This window comes from Triticum aestivum, chromosome 5D, assembly GCF_018294505.1.
Source record: "Triticum aestivum cultivar Chinese Spring chromosome 5D, IWGSC CS RefSeq v2.1, whole genome shotgun sequence".
NCBI classification, from domain to species: domain Eukaryota; kingdom Viridiplantae; phylum Streptophyta; class Magnoliopsida; order Poales; family Poaceae; genus Triticum; species Triticum aestivum.
Window position 1 is genome coordinate 88,223,742 of NC_057808.1, and position 23,218 is coordinate 88,246,959.

Genomic DNA, 23,218 nt, shown 5'->3' on the forward strand with positions numbered 1-23,218 from the left:
TAGAAGTGCTTTTAGTGTCAGCTTGATTTACGTTCTGGTCAAAAGATGGAATTTAACTCTCTTGCAAAAGCTTGTTAGAAACCCTTGCTTAAAGGGCTCCGTCCTCTCATGGGCTCGATAACTCAGGGTCACCTCTGGGGAAAAAGCCGAGAATCCTTTATGCTCCTTTACAGGATCACTAAAGGGACTAATCAAATGGAAGGTCCTTAGTAAAGCAAAAGGAGCGACTCACTCTCTTGCTCAGCGCCTGACGCCACAACCTTCGTCGAATCCAGATTAGTGTACCCTCTATTCTAACTTGTGCGTGGGCATATTATTGATCTGGTGCCCCTGCAGACTTGATGTTGGTGTATTTGTATCTGTATTGTGTTTGAACTTGGTTGTTTGACATTGGGGCAAAAGCCTATTTTCCAAAAAGATACAAATCCCGCATCATGGCTTGATGTTTTTCCTTCTCTGACAATTCAAATGGTGAAGCCCAATCACCCAACACCATGAGAGCAGCTACCGCGATCCAATCTTACCCAAGATCGAATAAACCCGCTGAATTCCCTCCTCATAATCCAAACCATAGTTCACAAAGGCCGGGAAGTCGTACGAGAGTACGAGACCACCCCTTGTCAGCCCGAACAAGACCGCAAATGAGAGGAGAAGAGATAAACACAAACACCGACAAAGTGATGAGAGAAGAGACAAACCCTAGCGAGAGGGAAAAGGCGATACCAATGACTGCTTATTTTGTCATGGTTCGACTGAGCTTGCATGATAATCGAGGAGCTCCTAATTGACAGCTTGACTGGGCCGACCCATTGGCGTGCATGCCCGTTCACCCTGCTGGTACTATAGCGCAACCCCTGGTCAGCCCGAACAAGACCCCAGATGGGAGGAGAAAACATAAACTAAAACGTCGGCGAAGCAACGAGAGAAGAGACAAAACCTGGAGAGAGGGAAAAGGTGACACCAACGACTATTTTTTTCGGTGTTGTTCGACTGAGCTTGCATTACAACCGGGGAGCTCCTATTTGACCCCTTGATTGGGCCGACCCATTGGCATGCACGCCCGTTCGCCCTGCTGGTACTGTAACGCAACAGAAATTCACAAAAAGCAGTGCATGCACAAGGAATCAAACTATAGACCTCTCACTGGTTAAGTACTGTTGCTAGCCAAAGTTTGAAATTTCAAAATTTTGCTCATGCTGTTCAAAAAATGTCCTGTTTTTCAAACATTATTAGTCTTTTTAAAAATTGTTTATAGTTCCAGGAAATGTTCAAAAAAAATTGAACCACGCGGACAAATTTGAAAATGCATGAACAATTTTTTAAAAATGTGATCATTTTTAATTGTGTTTTTAATTTTAATTGTTTGAAATTGTGAAACAATCTTTACAATTCTAAACTAAATTTAAAAATATTGAAAATATTTATTAAAAAGTTAAGATATTTTTGAATTAATTCTTTTTAAAAAGTGATCAAATTTAGGAAACACGAACGAGCGTCATATAGGAAATTCCTTACAATTGGTCGTCCGCTGCGGTTGTCGCTTGGCTGGGCCTGCGATCCATTTGGGCCTTCTCCCGTGTCTAGCTGCTGTACATCGGCCCGGTTTTCCGCGCAGGATTCTCAAAAGAAAAAGCCCCCAACGCAGGCGGCAGCTTTGATCCCCTCCTTCCTCCCCAGTCCCCACCGCCGCCACGAACTCCTACTCCGACACGAACTCTGCTCAAGCCCGCTCCCATGGTTCGCGTCATCGGCATGGACTCTTTGCCCGTTCCGCAAGCCGAAAAAGGACTCGAGTCCCTCGATCGAAATCCCAGATCAGACCGGGTCGCGGCGGCGCCACGACAGGTTGCCGGCCTGCAGTCCTCCTCATGGGACAAGCTGCGTTCGCGGTGCGCTCTCGCTGCCCGCCGGCTTCGACGGTGTGGGCCGGGGCGCCGCTCTTCCGCAGATCCGCAATCGAGTCGTGCTTCCAATCTGCCGCCTCCCCTCGACGTCCACGGCTCTGTACTCTGCCGTGTTCTCTCCTAGCGCAGGCTGGGGGGCGCTACGCCGCTATCTGCCGGCTCCTCATACAAGAGCGATGGACGGCAAACTGAGCCCTGTGGGAAACAATTGCATCAACTCAGCGACGTCCAGCGTTTCTCCTCTCTACGTTTCTTTGCACGCCTCATCTCCAAGCACGAAGCCACGGCGAGATGTAAGTTTCATCATCATTGCTCTGTTTTCTTGGTCATGACTTGATTCCCTCTTTTGATCTAAATATTCTGATTACTGCATGCCATTGCTCTAATTTTCTTGATTGCTGCATGCCGCTGGAGTTGCTGCGTATGAGTAGTGAACCATAATACATGTATGTTATGCCTTCCACATGTTTGACGTAATGCCCGACCGAATTGCGCACACAAAATTCGATGGGAACAGAAAGCAGCATGGCTCCAGCTGTCAATCTTCGAGTTTCTATAAATTTTAAGCCCAATGTTCCTCTATTTCTTACCTCCTCACGCACCGAGCAGATCAAGAAGCAGCACCGAAGTCCCCCTGATGTTCCATCTCTCCCATTTGTGTGTCTCCCATCTTTCCATGTTTGTCTCTCCATCTCTCTGACAAAATTAACAAGAACTAGTCCTTTCTATCTTTCTCACTCTACATAAGGTCTAGTACACTATTGAAGGATACATGTCTTGACGGAGAGATAAAACTCACATTATGCGTTGTAATTCAAATTATTAGTTATTTTTATTAGGTGTGTCATCAGCCTAAGGCAACAAGCCAAGAATTGTGAGGGGAGAGAATTTGACATCATAAATGACGATCTCTAGTAAGACCTTTTTCCTTGTATGTTTTTTGTCAATTATATTTCAACCTGCACCTTTCAAATATTATTTCTCTGTCCTTACTCCTTATACTAAGTCTACAAAAACAAAATACAGAAATAGAAAATCTGAGTATGCTAATATTCAACATGTGAGACAATAGGTGAAAAAGACCAACAAAGCAACATTCTGGAAAGAAGATATCAACATTGGATTTGAATCTTTCACATTTTATCACAAAGAAAGACATCTAAAAACTCACTTCCAATGGATGTGCACAAACGAAAGGAGCCAAGCAGGACGGAGTGCAAGTCTTGTATTCTTCATCTGCATATATTGATAATGTAGGGTCTATGTACAGTTTATTACACTCTGACTATCTTGTATGGACAAAAAATAATCATGATTCAGATCTTTTTATTTAATAATTAGTGTGTGAATTTTCTTGGGGTTGGCAGTTAGTATAGGTATATGTCCGGTAAGGATTAGGGTGCAAGTGATGCAAATTCACATCAAGTTTAATATACAATGCAAGCAAACAATTGTATAGACTCACAAAATAATGGAACTTTTTGTTCTTCAGGCAAGCTGGAATGTTCTTGCATCACCAGTGAATATGCTGCTACCCATAATATTGATTTTAATTTTAAAATTAATAAGTAGACATCAAAATAAACTCATAAAATAATAGCACGGCCAATGCCACAATTGAGTATGCTAGATGGTCTCTCCTAAAATAATTTTGTGATATTTAAATGAGCTAAATCATGAGTTTCTCATATCTCTCTTGGTCAGAAATAGTTCTGTAATTTACGGTCATGATGATAAACCCAGAACATGATAAATAAAAAATAACATTTATCGTACAAATGTGAACCGTCATTTATATTGTAGTAGTCAAACTTACATCTTTTTTACTGCATGTTTCGTAGTAGGACATCTATTTACGAAACGGAAGGTAGCATACTTGTGGCTGCACAAACAATTATATTGTTTACATCGAGCTATTTTTTTTACTGCATGTTTCGTAGCAAGACATCTGTTTATGAAACGGAAGGTAGCATACTTGTGGCTGCACAAACAATTATATTGTTTACATCGAGCTAAAAGAATGACGGAAAAAAAATATTTACTTGCTAGACTAAAAGATCAATGGAACAAATATTTCTCGAGTTTTATAACTCTTATCAATTTTACCTCGACAAAGAGGTAGATCATTAATTTTGCAACCAACATTTCATTTGCATGGTACTCGGCAATCTGCACTGATGTGAATCCTACATCTGATCAATTGAGTTATTCCACGACAATCTGTTTGTGACCATAAAGTCCCGCGTTGCTATCTGAACTGTGTGGCTTCTCTCTACCACAAGTGAAATCCACCTCGAATTGCCTATTTTTGGATCCCATTGATGCGCATTGGTTGTAGTAGACACAATCCAGTCTTCTACTAACTAAATATCGAAACAATATTAGTAACTCTATTAATGCACGTAAATACAGAAAAGCAAAATATCTATCAGGACTACAATGACGACATGCCTGCAAACTTAATTCTTGAATTTGCATTACTAAGTATAATATATAACTGAAGTTTAACCAAGAACATTACATCATTGCATTTCTTTACAAAATTAGCCCACTGTTGTGATACAATGCTTATTGTAGTAATTTTTACATCCAACTATGTTATAGAATTGAAGGTGCCTACACTAAATTTCTCCAAGATTTCTAGAGAAAGCAAAAATAAGAAAATATTTGCCCTAAGATTTCTCCAAGAGGTGCATACCAGGAGCAAAATTAATATATTGATGTAGATGACTTTAATCTTCATGTACGGTGGATCAACTCCCATACAGGAGGGTCCAGGTACATGCTCATAAACTTGGCTGATGTTGCCGTGGCTAATCTAGCCTTATTTCTTGCTGCCGGTTTCTATGAACAAGAAGCCAACAAAACTAAAGTTTACTTTAATATAAAGTTTTAGCTGCAGCCAGAAAGAATTGCCAAGCTCTTGTATGTTTAGTCGGTGGACTTTAAAGAAAAATCATGGATAAATGAAGAAGCTAGATCTGGCCATATAGTGCAAGAAACAAGTAGCGAGCGAGACAAAAGCTTAGTGATGAGAAAATAATACATTGGTATTGAAGACAAATACCAGGGAAGCCTTAACAAATCGACTCTCACCCTTTCGGCATCCGCCAAAGCAGGGACCATGAGAACTCCAAGAACCTCTCTTGAACCCATGGCTCATGTACAACTGGAGTAGCTGCTGCACCTTGAGTCCTGCCACGGTGCCTCTGTTCGATGCGCTGGGAGGCAGATAGAGATGAAGGTCGTACGTGACATAGAAGATGGCGAGCTACATCTTGCATCTACAAACGAGGGCGACCTAAGCTCGTGTTCGACACTGCAGTTCTTGGTTGGTGTGTCAGATAGCAACCCGGGCAGCGGTGTGAGGCGGCAACGGCTGGACGCGATAGTAACCCTAGCTGTGGCTGCGCTAGCTTTTAACGAGAAAGGAAGAAGAAATCAGATCGGGGCTAGCAAGCCGATGAGGCAGGGAAGAGAGCTGGCGGGTCCACTCGTCGGCGAGTATTTGTTTGAGAGAGGAGGCGAGGAAGCGACACAAGAACATGCGAATCGACGTACCACAACCTACCATCACAACCGCACTCCCCTTTAATAGTAAAGATAGTAGGAATAACAATAGTTTCTTCCTTCAGAGGTTCATGAGGTTCATGAGCTTGAGCTCATCAACAAGCGAAGGATTTCTATTGCTAGTTCTTTAAAGACCGTTGGCTAATATCCTTTATTTTCATACCGTGGGATGGTACTTCCAATCGGTACAATGATTGTTGGATTTGATGGAATTGCGAGTTGCCCTTTGACATATTTTAGTGTCATTAAGCAGTACTTAGGTCTATGCCTAACAATTGCGCTCCTTTTCTAGGGTCTGGTCTTGGTACTATGTTGATAGCGAGGGTGCAAGGCTCAAGGGAAGCATCCGGTTCTGTAGTTCTTTGTATGCTAATGGTATCTTGGATGAGGGGTGTTTTTTTTTATACATCTATATGTTGCTTTGCTCACAGTTCATATTATCTTGAAGTTGCATCCCTTATGTTTGTGCTTTACATTTCAGTTACAAATTCAACATGTCAGTTGAGGAAGCTGCTGAGTTAGCATGGCGGGCTTTTATCACACAATATTCTGTGACAGAGCTAGTGGTGGTTGTGTTCCTGGTGGTACGCATTCTACTTCTTAGTTTCTATCCTGATATTTGTTTTGTTCACTCAATAAGCACGATACAACATGCATGCAGATTTGTTAAACACCTTGCCATTTATATCTTTCTTTTGAAATCACATACATAACTGTTTATTTGAGTTACTTATTGGCGAAGTTCAGAGATTTTTTCCCCATCGTGTAATGCACACCCCTAGGTTGGGAATAGAGATTACCGTCGAGGCGATGGTGATAAATTAACCCACACCAAACATACATTGTTGTAGAGTATAAAAGGTGCTATAGAGTATAGACATGGGTCTAGACATCTAGATAGACCTACCTAAGATTTCTAAAACAATATAATTATAATGGTACATGTAAATTACATGCTAGATTTATTCTTTTTGTATACGGCTTTCATGTTAGATTCTAAAAAATATGGTGCGATGTATAAAGAATTATGGTCAACGCTATGTTTTTCTTCGTGTTCTCCTTTTCTTTTTCCTTCTTAATTTTTTTGAACCTTTTTCAAATTTGTGAACAATTTTCAATTCACATTTTTGAATTTGCTAAAATATTGAATTACCAAATATTTTCCAAATTCGTGAATATTTTTTTGAAAATTTTGAACCTTTTCAAATGGTTGAATAGTTTTTGAATATGTGAACATTTTTCGAATATGTGAACGATTTTGGAATCTGTGAAGAGTTTCTAGAATCAGTGAACAATTTTGAATTCGTCTTGAACATTTTTTGAATTCCTTAACATTTTTTGAATTCCTTAACATTTTTGGAATTCATACTTGTCTTAAATATGAGAACATTTTTCGAACACGATAATGTTTTTGGAATTTGTGAACATTGTTTTAGAATCCACAGACATTTTTTGAATTTGACGCGAACATTTAACAATTTTTCGTATTCATGTACGTTATTTGAATTCATGTTTATATCCCAGTTGGTCGTGTTTGCATCAAACGTGTGTCCCACTTTGGAGAAAAATACACCATCCATTTTGGTAGCGGTCCTATAACTCATCTCAACAATTCTGTTTAGGCTTCATTCTGCTAAAACGCTAGGCATCATCTCCTTTCCCGTATTTCTCTTAGTCTCACTCCCAAACACTTCACGATCCAACAGAGGGAATGCCAAAATCCATGGTGGCATTGTCCCCTTCGGCCGTTCGTGCCACTTGAGAGGATGAATGCTCTAGCAACATCATGCGAGAGGCATCAACGCTAGTGATTTTGCCACCATCCTGGCCACGACGACAATGCCGCAGAGCATATAATGGAGGGTAGAGTAGGAAAGTAGAGCGATGACGCCGTGGGAAGAGGTGCACTCGAACGGTGGATCGAAAGTGTAGGATAATGCCCACTCGCCAAAAACTAGCCGCAATCACCACTGAGACGAAGCGCTCAAACCAGGCACGAAGGGTTTGCTTAGGGCCATATAGACAGCGACGAAGACGACAAACCATGCCATTAGGAAGAGAACCTAGGTGATGGCTACTTGTAGGCATTCTTGACATCGAGAGACAGATTAGCGGCGAATAGAAGCCACATTGACAAGTGGGCGAAGAGTGGTCACGTGGGCCATATATATAGGAGTAAATGTCTCTTCGTAGTCATGACCATCTTCTCACCACTAAACGAGCTTTGTAACGCTCAAAAGTATCATCAGTCTTAACCTTGTAGACCCACTTACAAGTGATGAGACGAGCACAAGGAGGAAGGGAAATGAGATTCCACGTGCCGTTGCGGGCATGAGCATCAATCTTCGATGCCATCACATGCAACCATTTGGGATGAACAACCTCACGGCAAGAAGTCGTCTCGGGAAGAGCTGCGTAGTAACCATAACAGTCAATAGAAAGAAGCGGGCGAGCTCGAAAGCCATAAGTAGACTAAGCTGGAGGTGGTGCGTTGCCCAACGAAAGAAGATATAATAGTCGAGGGAGATGGCTTATCAGAAGAATCCACAACACGCGGAGCATGAGTGATGTAAAGTCGAGGAACATGAGCAAAAGAAGGAACATATAAAAAGTCAAAGTGGGTCATAACATTCCCACCAAGTGATGGGACGAACACGAGGAGGAAGAGAAACAATATCCCACATGCTGATGCGCTCAAGAGCAATAATCTCCTCTGCCATCGCAAGGTTCCATTTGGTATGAATCAAGAACACCAGCGCCAACGCTTGGAAGACCAAGGCGGTCAACAGGCGGAAGCGGACGAGGAAGCAAGCCATAAGTAGGCCGAGAGGGGAAGTGGCACATCAGTAGACACTTTCGCAACACGCAGACAATGTATATAAAAGTGAGGAAAAGATGGAAGAATACGAGCAGAAATCATCGGGATAAACTCAGGTGATGGAGGCAAGGAAGACACAACCGATGAAGGTGTAGAATCCTGTGATAAGCGAGGTGAGGAAATCATAGCAGAAGATGGCATTTGTTCTGCAATTATCGCAGAAGCAGGAGCAGTACAACCGATGGATAAGGGAGTGATAGGAGTGTTGGGTTTAAACAAAAATAGAGTTCCTCCATTGAAAAGGTCGAGGAAGAAGGACACGTGTAGAAGGGATGAGATTCATCAAGTCATATCCCGAGAAATAGGCATCCGATGCCCAACATGATCCCAATAATGATATCCCTTATGCTCATCTTTGTATCCTAAGAAGACACACTCAACGGACCGAGCAGTCAGTTTGGTGCGTTCACGTGGGCAAGAAGGACATAGCAAACACAACCAAACAATTGAAGTGCCGAATAATCAGGAAATAATCAAATAGACGCTCGAAAGGAGTGCCACCCTGCAGAGCAATGGATTGCTGAACGTTGATGTGATAGATGGAAGTGGAGACAGACTCGGCCCAAAAGTGCGGTGAAAGAGAGGCGGTGACCATCAATGGAGGAGCCGTCTCAAGAAGGTGACGATGCTTCTGCTCAGCCACGCCATTTTGAGCATGAGCACCAGGATAAGAGAACCAAAGTCTGCTCAGCAAGGATTCCACGCAACGGCTTGGAGATATACTCTCCACCAGAGTCACCATAGAACACATGAATAGGCGTAGAGAATTGAGTGTGAACCATGGCAGCAAAAGGCTTATAGATATGACCTCACTACGAGAAGAAATAAAGTATATATCCAGGTGTGTTGAGAGAAGTCACTAGCGGAGGCAAAAGGAGATGATCCCTCGAGATCAGAGTGAACAAGGTCTAAAGGATGCTGTGACACTGTCTCGCTATGAGTATAAGGTAACTGGACCACGTATTAGAGACATCATTCGAGGCGGATCCAAGAAGATCACGTCGAACTAAGGATGAGAAATCACAAGTGACCCAAGGCGATGATGCCACTCTTGAAAATATCTGGTAGACAAGGCAACAGAGGCAGAGACTGGCGGCACTGGCAACAGAGGGACTTGATCCAGCATCCCACTTGCATGTGCACTCATCGTACCTCGCCGATCTGACTGGGTGTTCCTTTCCTGATAGCGGGTTGTGTGCCACGTGCTTGATTAAGCACCCCAGGTTCTCCTACTGTGCGCCCTTGGCCTCGACTTTAGGTAGCGCCTGTCTTCGGCTCGTCCCGTGCATAATCCAGGTACGCGTCGATTGTCCGAGCTCCTGCTCACCATTGGTGGCGCTCGAGCGCGCGGTTATGGTGTCACACAAAGGGAACACGGGATGTGGGATTGAGACAGTGCTTGTAGCAACCCGCAGCAAGGCAAAGGATGCCCATCCAGACTCGTAGGGAGCGGAGGTGGTCACAAAGGTGGACGTTGACTCCATAGGAGTCTCAACAGTGCGCTCATCAGAAAGAGTAGCACGAGTAAGAAGATCCCGGACATACTTCTCTTAGAAAATAAAGAAGTCATTAGAGGTAGAATAAACCTCAATCTCAAGGAAGTACCAAAGAGGACCAAGATCGGACATAAGAAATTCACTATGACGAGCCTTCACCAAGGTAATGTACTTAGAGTCGCCTGTGATGATCAACATGTAGAAGAAGTGTTCGACCACGAGCTGAATGGTGGATCGGATGTGTAGTACAATGAGCACTCGCCAAAAACTAGCCGCAGTCACCAGTAAGACGAAGCGCTCAAACCAGGCCTGAGGGGTTTGCTTAGGGCCATATAGACAGCGACTAAGACGACAAACCATGCCATTAGGAAGAGAATGGTGGCTACTTATAGGCATTCTTGACATCAAGCTGAGAGACAGACTAGCGGCGAATAGAGGCCACATTGAGAAGTGTGCGAAGAGTGGTCATGTGGGCCATATATATAGGAGTAAATGTCTCTTCGTAGTGATGACCATGTTCTCACCACTAAACGAGCTTTATAACACTCAAGAGTATCATCAGTCTTAACCTTGTAGACCCACTTACAAGTGATGAGACGAGCACGAGGAGGAAGGGAAAGGAGATTCCACGTGCCGTTGCGGGCAAGAGCATAAATCTTCGATGCCATGACATGCAGCCATTTGGGATGAACAACCTCACGGCAAGAAGTCATCTCGGGAAGGGCTGCGTATTAACCGTAACAGTCAATAGAAAGAAGCGGGCGAGCTCGACAGCCAGAAGTAGACTAAGCTGGAGGCGGTGCGTTGCCCAACGAAAGAAGATATAATAGTCGAGGGAGATGGCTTATCAGAAGAATCCACAACACGCGGAGCATAAGTGATCTAAAGTCGAGGAACATGAGCAAAACAAGGAGCATATAAAAAGTCAAAGTGGGTCATAACATTCCCACCAAGTGATGGGACGAACACGAGGAGGAAGAGAAACAATATCCCACATGCTGATGCGCTCAAGAGCAACAATCTCCTCTGCCATCGCAAGGTGCCATTTGGTATGAATAACATCACGATAAGAAGTCGGCTCAAGAAGACCAGCGCCAACGCTTGGAAGACCAACACGGTCAACATGCGGAAGCGGACGAGGAAGCAAGCCATAAGTAGGCCGAGAGGGGAAGTGGCACATCAAGAGACACATTCGCAACACACGAGCGATGTATATAAAAGTGAGGAAAAGATGGAAGAATACGAGCAGAAACCATCGAGATAAACTTAGGTGATGGAGAGAAGGAAGCCACAACCGATGAAGGTGTTGAATCCTGTGATAAGCGAGGTGACGAAATCATAGGAGATGATGGCATTGGATCTGCAATTATCGAAAAAGCAGGAGCAGTACAACAAATGGATAAGGGAGTGATAGGAGTGTTGGGTTTAAAAAAAATAGATTTCCTCCATTGAAAAGGTCGAGGAAGATGGACGCGGGTAGAAGGGATGAGACTCATCGAAATTCATATCCCGAGAAATAGGCATCCGACGCCCAACATGATCCCAATAATGATATCCCTTATGCTCATCGTTGTATCCTAAGAAGACACACTCAACGGACTGAGCAGTCAGTTTGGTGCGTTCACGTGGGCAAGAAGGACATAGCAAACACAACCAAACAATTGAAGTGCCGAATAATCAGGAAATAATCAAATAGACACTCGAAAGGAGCGCCACCCTGCAGAGCAATGGATTGCGGAAGGTTAATGAGATAGATGGAAGTGCAAACAGACTCGGCCCAAAAGTGCGGTGAAAGAGAGGCGGTGACCATCAATGGAGGAGCCGTCTCAAGAAGGTGACGATGCTTGTGCTCAGCCACGCCATTTTGAGCATGAGCACCAGGATAAGAGAACCAAAGTCTGCTCAACAAGGATTCCACGCAACAGCTTGGAGATATACTCTCCCCCAGAGTCACCATAGAACACATGAATAGGCGTAGAGAATTGAGTGTGAACCATGGCCACAAAAGGCTTATAGATAAGACCTCACTACGAGAAGAAATAAAGTATATATCCAGGTGTGTTGAGAGAAGTCACCAGCGGAGGCAAAATGAGATGATCCCTCGAGATCAGAGTGAACAAGGTCTAAAGGATGCTGAGACACTGTCTCGCTATGAGTATAAGGAAACTGGACCACGTATTAGAGGCATCATTGGAGACGGATCCAAGAAGATCACGTCGAACTAAGGATGAGAGATCACAAGTGACCCAAGGCGATGATGCCACTCTTGAAAATATCTGGTAGACAAGTAACAGAGTCAGAGACTGGCGGCACTGACAGTAGAGGGACTTGATCCAGCATCCCACTTGCCTGTGCACTCATCGTACCCCGCCGATCTGATTGGGTGTTCCTTTCCTGATTGCGGGTTGTGTGCCACGTGCTTGATTAAGCACCCCAGGTTCTCCTACTGTGCGCCCTTGGCCTCGACTTTAGGTAGCGCCTGTCTTCGGCTCGTCCCGTGCATAATCCAGGTACGCGTCGATTGTTCGAGCTCCTGCTCACCCTTGGTGGAGCTCGAGCGTGCGGTTATGGTGTCACACAAAGGGAACACGGGATGTGGGATTGAGACAGTGCTTGTAGCAACCCGCAGCAAGGCAAAGGATGCCCATCCAGACTCGTAGGGAGCGGAGGTGGTCACAAAGGTGGATGTTGACTCCATAGGAGTCTCAACAGTGCGCTCATCAGAAAGAGTAGCACGAGTAAGAAGATCCTGGACATACTTCTCTTAGAAAATAAAGAAGTCATTAGAGGTAGAATAAACCTCAATCTCAAGGAAGTACCAAAGAGGACCAAGATCGGACATAAGAAATTCACTATGACGATCCTTTACCAAGGTAATGTTCTTACAGTCGTTGCTAGTGATGATCAACATGTAGAAGAAGTGTTTGACCACGAGCTGAATGGTGGATCGAAAGTGTAGTATAATGAGCACTCGCCAAAAACTAGCCGCAATCACCACTGAGACAAAGCGCTCAAACCAGGCCTGAGGGGTTTGCTTAGGGCCATATAGACAGTGATGAAGACGACAAACCATGCCATTAGGAAGAGAACCTAGGTGGTGGCTACTTGTAGGCATTCTTGACATCAAGCTGAGAGACAGACTAGCGGCGAATAGAAGCCATATTGAGAAGTGTGCGAAGAGTGGTCACGTGGGCCATATATATAGGAGTAAATGTCTCTTCGTAGTCATGACCATGTTCTCACCACTAAACGAGCTTTGTAACGCTCAAGAGTATCATCAGTGTTAACCTTGTAGACCCACTTACAAGTGATGAGACGAGCACGAGGAGGAAGGGAAATGAGATTCCACGTGCCGTTGCGGGCAAGGGCATCAATCTTCAATGCCATGACAAGCACCCATTTGGGATGAACAACCTCACGGCAAGAAGACGTCTCGGGAAGAGCTGCACAGTAACCATAGCGGTCGATAGGCAGAAGCGGGCGAGCTCAAAAGCCATAAGTACACTATAAGCTGGAGGCGGTGCGTTGCCAAACGAAAGAAGATATAATAGTCGAGGGAGATGGCTTATCAGAAGAATCCACAACACGCGGACCACGAGTGTAGTAAAGTCCAGGAACATGATCAAAAGGAACGTATAAAAACTCAAAGTGAGTCATAACATTCCCACCAAGTGATGGGACGAACACGAGGAGGAAGAGAAACAATATCCCACATGCTGATGCGCTCAAGAGCAACAATCTCCTCTGCCATCGCAAGGTGTCATTTGGTATGAATAACATCACGATAAGAAGTCGTATCAAGAACACCAACGCCAATGCTTGGAAGACCAAGGCGGTCAACAGGTGGAAGCGTACGAGGAAGCAAGCCATAAATAGGCCGAGAGGGGAAGTGGCACATCAAGAGGCACATTCGCAACACGCAGACGATGTATATAAAAGTGAGGAAAAGATGGAAGAATATGAGCAGAACTCATCGGGATAAACTCAGGTGATGGAGAGAAGGAAGCCACAACCGATGAAGGTGTTGAATCCTGTGATAAGCGAGGTGACGAAATAATAGGAGATGACGGCATTGGATCTGCAATTATCGGAGAAGCAGGAGCAGTACAACAAATGGATAAAGGAGTGATAGGAGTGTTGGGTTAAAAAAATAGATTTCCTCCATTGAGAAGGTCGAGGAAGATGGATGCGGTAGAAGGGATGTGACTCATCGAAAGTCATATCCCGAGAAATAGGCATCCGACGCCCAACATGATCCCAATAATGATATCCCTTATGCTCATCGTTGTATTCTAAGAAGACACTCAACGGAATGAGCAGTCAGTTTGGTGCGTTCATGTGGGCAAGAAGGACATAGCAAACACAACCAAACAATTGAAGTGCTGAATAATCAGGAAATAATCAAATAGACGCTCGAAAGGAGCGCCCCCCTGCAGAGCAATGGATTGCTGAAGGTTGATGAGATAGATGAAAGTGCAGATAGACTCGGCCCAAAAGTGCGGTGAAAGAGAGGCGGTGACCATCAATGGAGGAGCCGTCTCAAGAAGGTGACGATGCTTCTACTCAGCCACGCCATTTTGAGCATGAGCACCAGGATAAGAGAACCAAAGTCTGCTCAGCAAGGATTCCACGCAACGGCTTGGAGATATACTCTCCACCAGAGTCACCATAGAACACATGAATAGGCGTAGAGAATTGAGTGTGAACCATGGCAGCAAAAGGCTTATAGATATGACCTCACTACGAGAAGAAATAAAGTATATATCCAGGTGTGTTGAGAGAAGTCACTAGCGGAGGCAAAAGGAGATGATCCCTCGAGATCATAGTGAACAAGGTCTAAAGGATGCTGTGACACTGTCTCGCTATGAGTATAAGGTAACTGGACCACGTATTAGAGACATCATTGGAGACGGATCCAAGAAGATCACGTCGAACTAAGGATGAGAGATCACAAGTGACCCAAGGCGATGATGCCACTCTTGAAAATATCTGGTAGACAAGGCAACAGAGGAAGAGACTGGCGGCACTGACAGTAGAGGGACTTGATCCAGCATCCCACTTGCCTGTGCACTCTTCGTACCCCGACGATCCGACTGGGTGTTCCTTTCCTGATTGCGGGTTGTGTGCCACGTGCTTGATTAAGCACCCCAGGTTCTCCTCCTGTGCGCCCTTGGCCTCGACTTTAGGTAGCGCCTGTCTTCGGCTCGTCCCGTGCATAATCCAGGTACGCGTTGATTGTCCGAGCTCCTGCTCACCATTGGTGGCGCTCGAGCACGCGGTTATGGTGTCACACAAAGGGAACACGGGATGTGGGATTGAGACAGTGCTTGTAGCAACCCGCAGCAAGGCAAAGGATGCCCATCCAGACTCGTAGGGAGCGGAGGTGGTCACAAAGGTGGACGTTGACTCCATAGGAGTCTCAACAGTGCGCTCATCAGAAAGAGTAGCACGAGTAAGAAGATCCTGGACATACTTCTCTTAGAAAATAAAGAAGTCATTAGAGGTAGAATAAACCTCAATCTCAAGGAAGTACCAAAGAGGACCAAGATCGGACATAAGAAATTCACTATGACGAGCCTTCACCAAGGTAATGTACTTAGAGTCGTTGCTAGTGATGATCAACATGTAGAAGTAGTGTTCGACCACGAGCTGAATGGTGGATCGGATGTGTAGTACTATGAGCACTCGCCAAAAACTAGCCGCAATCACCACTGAGACGAAGCGCTCAAACCAGGCCTGAGGAGTTTGCTTAGGGCCATATAGACAGCGACGAAGACGACAAACCATGCCATTAGGAAGAGAACCTAGCCACCATTCAGTCACATTGAGCTGAGAGACATACTAGCGGCGAATAGAAGTCACATTGAGAAGTGTGCGAAGAGTGGTCACGTGGGCCATATATATAGGAGTAAATGTCTCTTCGTAGTCATGACCATGTTCTCACCACTAAACGAGCTTTGTAACGCTCAAGAGTATCATCAGTCTTAACCTTGTAGACCCACTTACAAGTGATGAGACGAGCACGAGGAGGAAGGGAAATGAGATTCCACGTGCCGTTGCGGGCAAGGGCATCAATCTTCAATGCCATGACATGCACCCATTTGGGATGAACAACCTCACGGCAAGAAGACGTCTCGGGAAGAGCTGCACAGTAACCATAGCGGTCAATAGGCAGAAGTGGGCGAGCTCAAAAGCCATAAGTACACTATAAGCTGGAGGCGGTGCGTTGCCAAACGAAAGAAGATATAATAGTCGAGGGAGATGGCTTATCAGAAGAATCCACAACACGCGGACCACGAGTGTAGTAAAGTCGAGGAACATGAGCAAAAGAAGGAACGTATAAGAAGTCAAAGTGAGTCATAACATTCCCACCAAGTGATGGGACAAACACGAGGAAGAGAAACAATATCCCACATGCTGATGCGCTCAAGAGCAACAATCTCCTCTGCCATCGCAAGGTGCCATTTGGTATGAATAACATCACGATAAGATGTCGGCTCAAGAACACCAGCGCCAACGCTTGGAAGACCAAGGCGGTCAACAGGCGGAAGCGGACGAGGAAGCAAGCCATAAGTAGGCCGAGAGGGCTAGTGGCACATCAAGAGACACATTCGCAACACGCGGGCGATATATATAAATGTGAGGAAAAGATGGAAGAATACGAGCAGAAATAATCGGGATAAACTCAGGTGATGGGAGAGAAGAAGCCACAACCGACGAAGGTGTTGAATCCTGTGATAAGCGAGGTGACGAAATCATAGGAGATGATGGCATTGGATCTGCAATTATCGGAGAAGCAGGAGCAGTACAACGAATGGATAAGGGAGTGATAGGAGTGTTGGGTATAAAAAATAGATTTCCTCCATTGAAAAGGTCGAGGAAGATGGACGCGGGTAGAAGGGATGAGACTCATCAAAAGTCATATCCCGAGAAATAGGCATCCGACGCCCAACATGATCCCAATAATGATATCCCTTATGCTCATCGTTGTATCCTAAGAAGACACACTCAACGGACGGAGCAGTCAGTTTGGTGCGTTCACATGGGCAAGGACATAGCAAACATAACCAAACAATTGAAGTGCTGAATAATCAGGAAATAATCAAATAGACGCTCGAAAGGAGCGCCACCCTGTAGAGCAATGGATTGCTGAAGGTTGATGAGATAGATGGAAGTGGAGACAGACTCGGCCCAAAAGTGCGGTGAAAGAGAGGCGGTGACCATCAATGGAGGAGCCGTCTCAATAAGGTGACGATGCTTGTGCTCAGCCACACCATTTTGAGCATGAGCACCAGGATAAGAGAAGCAAAGTCTGCTCAGCAAGGATTCCACGCAACAGTTTGGAGATGTACTCTCCACCAGAGTCACCATAGAACACATGAATAGGCGTAGAGAATTGAGTGTGAACCATGGCCGCAAAAGGCTTATAGATAAGACCTCACTACGAGAAGAAATAAAGTATATATCCAGGTGTGTTGAGGGAAGTCACTAGCGGAGGCAAAAGGACATGATCCCTCGAGATCAGAGTGAACAAGGTCTAAAGGATGCTGAGACACTGTCTTGCTATGAGTTTAAGGTAACTGGACCACGTATTAGAGACATCATTCGAGGCGGATCCAAGAAGATCACGTCGAACTAAGGATGAGAGATCACAAGTGACCCAAGGCGATGATGCCACTCTTGAAAATATCTGGTAGACAAGGCAACAGAGGGAGAGACTGGCGGCACTAACAGTAGAGGGACTTGATCCGGCATCCCACTTGCCTGTGCACTCTTCGTACCCCGCCGATCCGACTGGGTGTTCCTTTCCTGATTGCGGGTTGTGTGCCACAGCTTGATTAAGCACCCCAGGTTCTCCTACTGTGCGCCCTTGGCCTCGACTTTAGGTAGCGCCTGTCTTCGGCTCGTCCCGTGCATAATCCAGGTACGCGTCGATTATCCGAGCTCCTGCTCACCATTGGTGGCGCTCGAGCGCGCGGTTATGGTGTCACACATAAAGGGAACACGGGATGTGGGATTGAGACAATGCTTGTAGCAACCCACATCAAGGCAAAGGATGCTCATCCAGACTGGTAGGGAGCGGAGGTGGTCACAAAGGTGGACGTTGACTCCATCGGAGTCTCAACAGTGCACTCATCAGAAAGAGTAGCACGAGTAAGAAGATCCTGGACATACTTCTCTTAGAAAATAAAGAAGTCATTAGAGGTAGAATAAACCTCAATCTCAAGGAAGTACCAAAGAGGACCAAGATCGGACATAAGAAATTCACTATGACGAGCCTTCACCAAGGTAATGTTCTTACAGTCGTTGCTAGTGATGATCAACATGTAGAAGAAGTGTTTGACCACGAGCTGAATGGTGGATCGAAAGTGTAGTATAATGAGCACTCGCCAAAAACTAGCCGCAATCACCACTGAGACAAAGCGCTCAAACCAGGCCTGAGGTGTTTGCTTAGGGCCATATAGACAGTGATGAAGACGACAAACCATGCCATTAGGAAGAGAACCTAGGTGGTGGCTACTTGTAGGCATTCTTGACATCAAGCTGAGAGACAGACTAGCGGCGAATAGAAGCCATATTGAGAAGTGTGCGAAGAGTGGTCACGTGGGCCATATATATAGGAGTAAATGTCTCTTCGTAGTCATGACCATGTTCTCACCACTAAACGAGCTTTGTAACGCTCAAGAGTATCATCAGTCTCAACCTTGTAGACCCACTTACAAGTGATGAGACGAGCACGAGGAGGAAGGGAAATGAGATTCCACGTGCCGTTGCGGGCAAGAGCATCAATCTTCGATGCCATGACATGCAGCCATTTGGGATGAACAACCTCACGACAATAAGCGGGCGAGCTCGAAAGCGGTCATTAGACAGAAGCGGGCGAGCTCGAAAGCCATAAGTAGAGTAAGCCGGAGGCGGTGCGTTGCCAAACGAAAGTCGAGGGAGATGGCTTATGAGAAGAATCCACAACACGCGGACCACGAGTGTTGTAAAGTCGAGGAACATGCGCAAAAGAAGGAATGTATAAAAGGTCAAAGTGAGTCATAACATTCCCACCAAGTGATGGGACGAATACGAGGAGGAAGAGAAACAATATCCCACATGCTGATGCGCTCAAGAGCAACAATCTCCTCTGCCATCGCAAGGTGCCATTTGGTATGAATAACATCACGATAAGAAGTCGGCTCAAGAACACCAGCACCAACGGTTGGAAGTCCAAGGCGGTCAACAGGCGGAAGCGGACGAGGAAGCAAGCCATAAGTAGGCTGAGAGGGGATGTGGCACATCAGTAGACACATTCGCAACGCGCGGACGATGTATATAAAAGTGAGGAAAAGATGGAAGAATACAAGTCGAAATCATAGGGATAAACTCAGGTGATTTAGAGAAGGAAGCCACAACCGATGAAGGTGTAGAATCCTGTGATAAGCGAGGTGAGGAAATCATAGGAGATGATGGCATTGGATCTGCAATTATCGGACAAGCAGGAGCAGTACAACAAATGGATAAGGGAGTGATAGGAGTGTTGGATTTGAAAAAAAATATAGATTTCCTCCATTGAAAAGGTCAAGGAAGATGGACGCGGGTAGAAGGGATGAGACTCATCAAAAGTCATATCCCGAGAAATAGGCATCCGACGCCCAACATGATCCCAATAATGATATCCCTTATGCTCATCGTTGTATCCTAAGAAGACACACTCAACGGACTGAGCAGTCAGTTTGGTACGTTCATGTGGGCAAGAAGGACATAGCAAACGCAACCAAACAATTGAAGTGCCGAATAATCAGGAAATAATCAAATAGACGCTCGAAAGGAGCGCCACCCTGCAGAGCAATGGATTGCTGAAGGTTGATGAGATGGATGGAAGTGGAGACAGACTCGGCCCAAAAGTGCGTTGGAAGAGAGGCGGTGACCATCAATGGAGGAGCCATCTCAAGAAGGTGACGGTGATTGCGCTCAGCCACGCCATTTTGAGGTTGAGCACCAGGATAAGAGAACTAAAGTCTGCTCAGCAAGGATTCCACGCAACAGCTTGGAGATATACTCTCCACCAGAGTCACCATAGAACACATGAATAGGCGTAGAGAATTGAGTGTGAATCAGGGCAGGAAAAGGGTTATAGATAAGACCTCACTACGAGAAGAAATAAAGTATATATCCAGGTGTTTTGAGAGAAGTCACTAGCGGAGGCAAAAGGAGATGATCCCTCGAGATCAGAGTGAACAAGGTCTAAAGGATTCTGAGATACTGTCTCGCTATGAGTATAAGGTAACTGGACCACGTATTAGAGACATCATCGGAGACGGATCCAAGAAGATCACGTCGAACTAAGGATGAGAGATCACAAGTGACCCAAGGCGATGATGCCACTCTTGAAAATATCTGGTAGACAAGGCAACAGAGGCAGAGACTGGCCGTACTGGCAGTAGAGGGACTTGATCCGGCATCCCACTTGCCTGTGCACTCTTCGTACCCCGCTGATCTGGCTGGGTGTTCCTTTCCTGATTGCGGGTTGGTTGCCACGTGCTTGATTAAGCACCCCAGGTTCTCCTACTGTGCGCCCTTGGCATCAACATGTGAAATCGACTGCAGAGGGTTTGGGCCTGGGGGATCGCATCTTCCTGCCGGTGGAAGGCATGCGTCCCCTCGAGGCTGGTACAGATTCTGGCAAGGACAGAGTTTCTCAGCCCTTTCTCATTGCGTGTGTATTCTTTAAAGTCACGTATATTTTTCAGTAATGCTCCCAAATCTCTGCTCACTCCAGAAGTCCAGATACAGTGCATCACGTAATTTTCTTGTTTAGTTGCCATTAGCTAACTTCACAGAATCCAAGTTGGATTTGTTTGAACGACAATGTCTCGAGCTTTTGGGAAGCAACACTAATTACAAGCTTAGCTAGCGCCTTACCAACACTTTGCTATTGTGAGGATTTGCATCCTACCTCTACCCCTATGTCACAAGTAAAATTATTGTGATTATCCATATGATGACATGAGTAATTTAACTTTTGTTCTGTGTTTCATGTTGTCTGGAGCAATGCTTGGCTCCTAGCAGTTTCCAGATGGATTTATTTCCATTGCAATGAGAACGACTGTCAACATTTGCTGAATTTTTGGTCGACTCAACCCACAAACCAAGAGGACTTAACCCTCTTCTCCTTGATAGTCCAGCAATCAGCAAGTTGAAAAGATTTAAATCAAGGTTCCATGATATTCTAATGAATCTCCCTGTAAGGGAGGCTTTTCAGATATTCCATTTCAAACTAAAGGTGCATTCCTTTTACTTCTGGTAATATAAACTATGTATTTTTAATTGTCTAACCTTGTGTGCATAGGGTTTCTTTCACACGAGAGGTTCTGCAGTAAAAATATTGTTTTAATTGGTTGTTGTTTGCCTGTCAGTCACACAAGCCTTTATTGATCTAAACACTCTTATATTTCTTTACAGAGGGAGTACTAAGTACTAACTGTTATCCCTTTGTAATAGAAGAGCATAATTTCCACTCCCTAGTTGTTGATCATATTTCTCTGTGCCACATTCTAGTTCCAAAAATGCATGTTGATGGTCCACCTTGTTGATTGCCTGCTGATATTGTGAGATATTTGATTATGCTTGATAAGATTAGTAGCGAAGAGTGCCTCATTAAAAATCTTAGTTGAAGAGTGAAATTTGCGTTAGTAGTATGTACTGAATTTTACGGCAGTCATAAGATGAATTTGTTCCTGTGAAACTGAGGACTGAAAGAGCTGATTCTGGTGCTCAACAGTATGATATTTTAGCCCCTGCATAAATTGTGGGAAATCCCACGTGCATGGAAAATGAAGGACTCAAAGGTTAACATAATCCATTTTATAAATCATCAAACATGCATCTTCATTATGTATGAGATTATTCTGGGATACCGCCTCCATTAATTAATTATGTATTAGAGACGGAATTTATCTCTTGCGATAAACTGAGGAGGGGAGCAGTTATGTTTGTCCTTGCAATTGTGACATGTGTATTTCTACATCTGACATACAGCATAACTATTTCAGGGCTTGACAGACCAGTTTTTATCCGGAAGAAAGGCCTTTAGTGTGCGTTTGGATCTGAAGAAACAAAGCAAGATATGGTTGTCATTCCTCCTAACTTGGCTAGTTACTAGTATCTCCTTGATCCTTTGATAAGGTAGTCTTGGCGAGTGTTTGGGCAATAGAGAACATAACTTGGCAATTTTTGTACATGTTTCAGGATTAGAAGCTTAAATTCTGAATTTTATAGTTCAGGAGTAGCTACCTCCTGATGTACCGGTGTAATTTAATAGTTTCATCGAATGTGAATCAGAAGTATATGTTGTTAACATAGTTGGGTATACATATCATGTCATCTTTCTTTTCTAAGGTGTTTGATGAGTTCAATGCAATGGAACCGATGAGCTGAACATATTCAAGGTTTCTAGCGGGAATCACTTCTTCATGGCCATTCTGGTGATAATGGTTGTACTCCAGGTAAAAAAAAAACAAATAGTATAATTTTTATATTCCACATAGGCAGTAGTTTCGGTTATTGTTATATGTTGTTTCCTTTGTATACATGCAAGCTCTTATCATCAGAGTTTCCTTGGCAAGTTAACTTCAACAATCATGTTAAGCTGGCAGCTATGGTTGGTACTGATGGGAGTTGCTCGTTTAGTTGCTGATGGTCCAAGAATTGTAAAGATAAGGCGGGGGAACCTTGTTTGTGTGGTGGATGCAATTATGTTATGAGGTCAATTTGTAACTTATTATACTACTTTTATGGACCAAGCCATGAATCAGTATCAAAATTCAGGATTGGTGAGAAGAAACGTGAACTTATAATGTTTTTAGTACCCTAATCTCGACTTGTCGTTGATGGACCACAATGTTCAAACTCAGCCGATACTGTTGAACAGCTAAAATTATTGGATCTCAAGACACCTGTGGAAGCTGAATAAAACTGTTGCTTATTGATAATTTGGTGCGGCATACAAGAGTATAGAAGAGGGTACAAACCGACTTGGGGTAGGGGTACAAAACTGACTTGGGCTAGAAGTCGTATACCATAATGACTACTCTAACATCCCCTCGCAGTATCAACGGCAGGCTCGACGACATTGAGACTGAAACAGATATCTTGAAACGGCTTAGTAGGCAGTGCCTTGGTGAAAATGTCAGCAAACTGAGCCGTAGAGGGAACATGAAGCACCCGAACCTGACCAAGAGCAACCTTTTCACGAACAAAATGAATATCAATCTCAATATGCTTTGTGCGTCGGTGTTGAACTGGATTGCTGGTCATGTAGACTGCTGATATGTTGTCACAGTAGACAATAGTGGCCTGCTCAATAGGCCTGTGTAGCTCGG

The 23,218-nt window shown here is 44.6% G+C and overlaps 1 protein-coding gene across 8 annotated transcripts; it reads left to right on the forward strand.

Annotated features, from left to right (window-relative positions):
• Nucleotides 1-1,642: 1,642 nt before the first annotated feature.
• Nucleotides 1,643-22,234, forward strand: LOC123119614 (uncharacterized). 8 transcript variants are annotated; one of them, XR_006458771.1, is made up of 5 exons: nucleotides 1,646-2,197; nucleotides 5,767-5,849; nucleotides 5,956-6,058; nucleotides 20,907-21,120; nucleotides 21,890-22,234. XR_006458771.1 is itself a non-coding variant. In XM_044539475.1 (4 exons), coding segments are annotated over exons 1-4 (333 nt in total). In that variant the 5' UTR covers nucleotides 1,643-2,195; the 3' UTR covers nucleotides 22,019-22,234. The 8 variants fall into 8 exon arrangements, 1 of the variants encoding a protein (XP_044395410.1); XR_006458769.1 differs by having other exon boundaries at nucleotides 1,648-2,197; nucleotides 20,887-21,120; XR_006458774.1 differs by lacking the exon at nucleotides 20,907-21,120 and having other exon boundaries at nucleotides 1,643-2,197.
• The last annotated feature ends 984 nt before the right edge of the window (nucleotides 22,235-23,218 follow it).

Bases quoted from the DNA above. Each gene is read 5' to 3' on its own strand.
- LOC123119614 (XM_044539475.1), top strand. The intron at 5,866-5,955 runs GTGTTTTTTTTT...TTTACATTTCAG, and splicing joins AATGGTATCTTGGATGAGGG to TTACAAATTCAACATGTCAG. The intron at 6,059-21,889 runs GTACGCATTCTA...TAACTATTTCAG, and splicing joins TGGTGGTTGTGTTCCTGGTG to GGCTTGACAGACCAGTTTTT.